Raw genomic sequence first — 4,288 nt, 5'->3', positions numbered from 1 at the left:
CAAGTTACACCAGGAGTGTCTCCATCAGGAGCTGCACACTGCCTGTCTTAGGCACTGGACGAATAAGGGGGGGAAATTGCACTTCACACTTTGTAGGAGGGAAAAAAAGGATAGAAAGAAGAAGGGGGTGAAGGAAAAACTCAACACATTTTAATATAAATTTGCTTGAATTTCAGAATATTGAATGCTGGATGTGGAAACCCTCAAAAACATTTCCTGCAAATTACAGTACATTCAACTTCCAGTGGTGCTTCTGTCACACCGACTTTATCATTCATCTTTTCCAAAGTTTTTTACATGAAACATTTACTTTGAAATAAAATGAAATATTGTCTCAACTGTCCAAATGACAGTTTGTATGTGATGATGATGATGATGATGATGATGATGATATGCCACAATTACCTCCCAACCCTTGAAAGACACATGTAAGCATTGATTACTATGAGATCAACTAACTTATTTTTCCTATTTTTTAAAGAAATTGTTAAGTACTGTAATGAAGATAAATTTCACTGTTTATCTTCTAGAAATGGAGGGAAATACTAATTTATTCACTGAGGTGCATATTTCCACAGAGTTGTGCTGAGAACATATACACTCTATCAAGTGTATCTTTGCAGTTTTAAAATATCTTTGAGTTCTGCAGTGTTAGATTTCAGAGACTGTGATGCTTTTTCTCACCCAGCAAAGTTTTGCTTTCCCAGGCTGCTGCAGGCCTGTTGACTCCCTCCTGTCACATGGGATGACATTGCTGAGAGGGTGGGCAATACTTTCTGTGGAACTAATGCCCTCCTCCCAAAACTTCAAGGTTGGAAAAGACCCACTGTGATTATAGAAGCAAGTTAGCAAGGTGAACTGGAGCAGAGAATCAGCAGTTTCCAGATTCCACCTCAACAGATTTTAGGTGAAGCAGGGACAATACCCTCAGCCATACCCTCCATGAAGTCCCCTGGTAAGGAGCCACAAGGACCTCAAGCCTTTGGCTCTTTGGTCTCCCCAGCCTGGCAAGTGAGAGGACTGCCACTGGGGTAACCAACATCCCCATCACTCAGCTGGCACGCGGGCTGCTGGCCTCTGTAGTGAGCTCAGGCAGTGAAATGGTATGGATCAGTGGTATGGACCAGTGAGATTTTGTATTTGTTTTCCAAGTCCAGTCCAAGTCTCTTCAGCAGCCAGGGAGATTGCAGGCCTCTCAAACTGGAGACCTACCTCTGAGCTGAAGCTCTGAAATTAGGGATTAAATGTAAGGATTGCTTCAGAGGTAGTGTATATTGGATTAGTGGAAACTTCACCCAAGGAAAATGTGAGAGAAAGAATATAATGTGCAAAAGGCACTTCTGATTTGCTTATATTACTTGCTGTATATAAACTTACTGTCTGCCAATACTGCAGGAACTAGGAAAAATGTTATGAAGGGGCTCGTTTGGGACTGACTACCTCCAGGTCCATCCCGCTCTCATCAGCCGCCGGTAACTCTCCTGCAAGGAGCTGAGGATGGGCTGCCCAAGGCAGGGGCAGGACCGGACCCGTGGCTGAGCGCTGCCGGACGCAAATTGCAGAGAGCTTCAACCATGTCTCAGCCTAGCGGGTTTGCATCAGACCTTCTCCCTAAGCCTGGTCAAGGCGCCTAATGAAATCAACACCGAAAAGAGCTAACGCTGTTCCGACACCCGAGGGGGGAAAAAATCCCTGATCTCTGCTTAATATCCACCCGTAAAATAACAAGCGGAGTTTCAGCCTGGTGAAGGGTCGCCGTGCGCAGCCAGCCCCCCTTGAGGAGGGGGGCGAGGGAAGAGCGGAGCTCCCAGGCCGGCGGGGCGGGGGCTGTGCGGGATCCCAGCGCTTCCCTCCGGCCCCGAGCCGCGATCCCCGGGCCAGCGGCAGCCGCCGGTGCCCGGCGCTGTGCCTTCGGACCGGCGGACGGGAGAAAGCTGTCAGTGGCCAGGAGGGCGTGCCCTGGCTCCGGCTGGGGAGGAACACAAGGCTGCTGGACTCAGAGCACCGGCTGTATTTGCATTCCGGCCGGAGCGGAGTCCCCCCCTTCTCCGCCCCCCAGCCGTCCCGAGCCACAGGGGAACAGAAAACATGTTCGTGTTAGTAGCTGATGGCTTTTATTTTCACTCTTTACGCAGGTCTGACACATATACAGCGATGCTTTCACCGTACGAAGGACAAGGACCGCAAAGGAAAGCACCTTGCCCAGCCAGCGCACCTTCGCTGCTGCGACTGGGCTAGCACCTCATGGGAGGAAGGGGGAGTCGGGGGGGTAAGAAGAAAAAAGTTAAATTCTCGTCTGATTTCATTTATTTAAATAAATATAAATATAATTTTTATATAAAACTATTCACAGACAAACAGCCGTCCCAAACCCAAACGGGCGATCGTTATGTCTTTTCTTATTTTTGTTAAGAAGTCCGTCCAGTAGGTTATCTACAGGTTTTAATTTGCTTTTCAGGTCTTTTTTTTTTTTTTTTTTTTTTCTTTTCTTTTCTTTTTTTTTTTTTTTTTTTAACGTCTCGCCTTTCGGTTTCAAAGGCGTTTCGTTTTTTCCTTTAAATTGCCTGTGGGGATACAGAGGAAGACACCCCTGGCTATGCGAGCCTTGTCCCATGTTACATTTTAGAAAGAGCAGGTGCCCTCTCCTGGGGTTACACAAGTAACGTTTAGGTTGACCTCCCACGACTAAAACGTTTGCAGTCCGAAAAAAATATATATAGATATACTTCTATTTCTATTACTGCGAATGGATGAGAATTAACCCTCCGCGGCGGCGGGGGCCAGCCCGGGGCAGGTTAGCGGGCTGCCGTCCGTGGGGAGCGCGGCCAGGTGAGTCGCCGTGCCGCCACCTCGCTCCGGGCTGGGAGCCGGCGGCAGGCGGATCTCACAACGGGGAGATCTCTTTATCCTCGGTAGCCGATGAGGGGGATAGAGACTCTTCATCCTCTGACCGGGGGTAATGCCCCTGGCTGGTGCTGCACTTGCAGCCCCCGTGCGAGTTTCGCTGGGTGCCTTTGCCTTCTTTCTTGTGCTTCACCCTCCTGTTTTGGAACCAGATTTTCACTTGCTTCTCAGACAGGTTCAGGTACGTGGCTATCTCGATCCTCCGCAGCCGGGACAGGTACATGTTCGAGGAGAATTCCCTCTCCAGCTCCAAGAGCTGGGTGCTAGTGAAAGCAGTCCTCATCCGTTTCCCATTTTGAATTTGACTGGATTCGGACCCTCCTGGACGGGAGAGAAAGGCGAACTTCAGCGGGACAGGGAAAAGGAGTGGGGGAGGCTAGAGAGAGAGACAGACAGACAGACAGAAGACATTCCCCAGCAGCTTTCCGACCCGGGACAGCCGCTCTCCCTTGGCGACACCCCTTCTCCCGCTGCCCCCCTTCCCCGCTGGCTCAGGGCTCTTACCCATGCCGAGGCAGTGAAACCTCCGGGGGTCGCTGACGCTGTAGGTGCTGGCGGCGCAGGCAGGTGGGTGATGCGCGGCGTGTCCCAGGGCTGCGGCGGCGGGCACGGCGGCGGCGGGCGGAGGGTGCTGCGGCGGGTGGTGAGCGTGGCTGCTCCGCGGGCAGCACTGGGCCTCGCCCGCCGCCGTGGGGAACTGGCTCTTGAGCAGGGGGATGGCCCCGCCGGAGCCGCCGCCGCGGGACGAGTGCAGGTGCGAGGTGACACAGAGCGGGCAGACGCAGAAGGCGCCGCTCTTGCGGGACGGGCAGCCCGGGCCCGACACCGACATGACGAGGGGGGAAGGCATGCTGAGAGGGATGAAGAAGTCCTGGCCGTGGTGATGCTCAGGAAGGGACGGAGCCGGCCTCGAGGAGTCTTTGATGATTAAGGAGTCGACATAGAAGGAGCGTGACATTGCGGAGGGCTGCGAGGCCGGGGCGGCTCTCCCAAAGTCGGGTTTTCCTGCTCGGCCAAGTTGCCACTGAAGTCCTGGCGAGTCGAGAAGGTGCTTATGTTTGAGAGCTGAACAAAAGGGTCCCTGGAGAGGGCCGGTCTTAAAGTCCCCCCGCCTGGATCCCCTGCGCCGGGGTTTTATATCAAGTATTTAAACACGTGATGGCTGAAAGCCTCGCAGATCTAAATCTCCCCGGCTTCCCAGGCCGGCAGGAGAGGCTGCCGGGGGGGACCAAAGCGGGGTAGGGGAGGGGGGCAAAGTGTGCGTGCTTGCTCGTTGCCCGATGACTTCACTCCTTTGCCTCCGCCTCAAATAAATTATAGGAGCAGAGAAAGCGGGGAGGGGGCGGCTGCTCCGCGGCCCCGTCACACGTCGCGCTCGCAGGCA

At 53.0% G+C, this 4,288-nt stretch overlaps 1 protein-coding gene across 1 annotated transcript; it reads right to left on the bottom strand.

The window, feature by feature from the left end:
- Nucleotides 1-2,884: 2,884 nt before the first annotated feature.
- Nucleotides 2,885-3,862, bottom strand: GSX2 (GS homeobox 2). Its single transcript, XM_059471264.1, has 2 exons — nt 3,409-3,862; nt 2,885-3,225 (listed from the first exon to the last, which is right to left on the bottom strand). Exons 1-2 carry the CDS (start codon nt 3,860-3,862, stop codon nt 2,885-2,887), a joined length of 795 nt encoding a protein of 264 aa, XP_059327247.1.
- Between the last annotated feature and the right edge of the window lie 426 nt (nt 3,863-4,288).

Source organism: Ammospiza nelsoni, chromosome 4 (genome assembly GCF_027579445.1).
Source record: "Ammospiza nelsoni isolate bAmmNel1 chromosome 4, bAmmNel1.pri, whole genome shotgun sequence".
Lineage (NCBI taxonomy): Eukaryota > Metazoa > Chordata > Aves > Passeriformes > Passerellidae > Ammospiza > Ammospiza nelsoni.
The sequence above is the reverse complement of the archived record's forward strand: the minus strand, read 5'-3'. Positions and strand labels throughout refer to the sequence as shown.

Coding starts and splice junctions, on each gene's coding strand:
- GSX2 (XM_059471264.1), bottom strand. CDS start 3,862: ATGTCACGCTCCTTCTATGTCGACTCCTTAATCATCAAAGACTCCTCG. Junction 3,226..3,408: donor GTTTCACTGCCTCGGCATGG/GTAAGAGCCCTG, acceptor TCTCCCGTCCAG/GAGGGTCCGAATCCAGTCAA.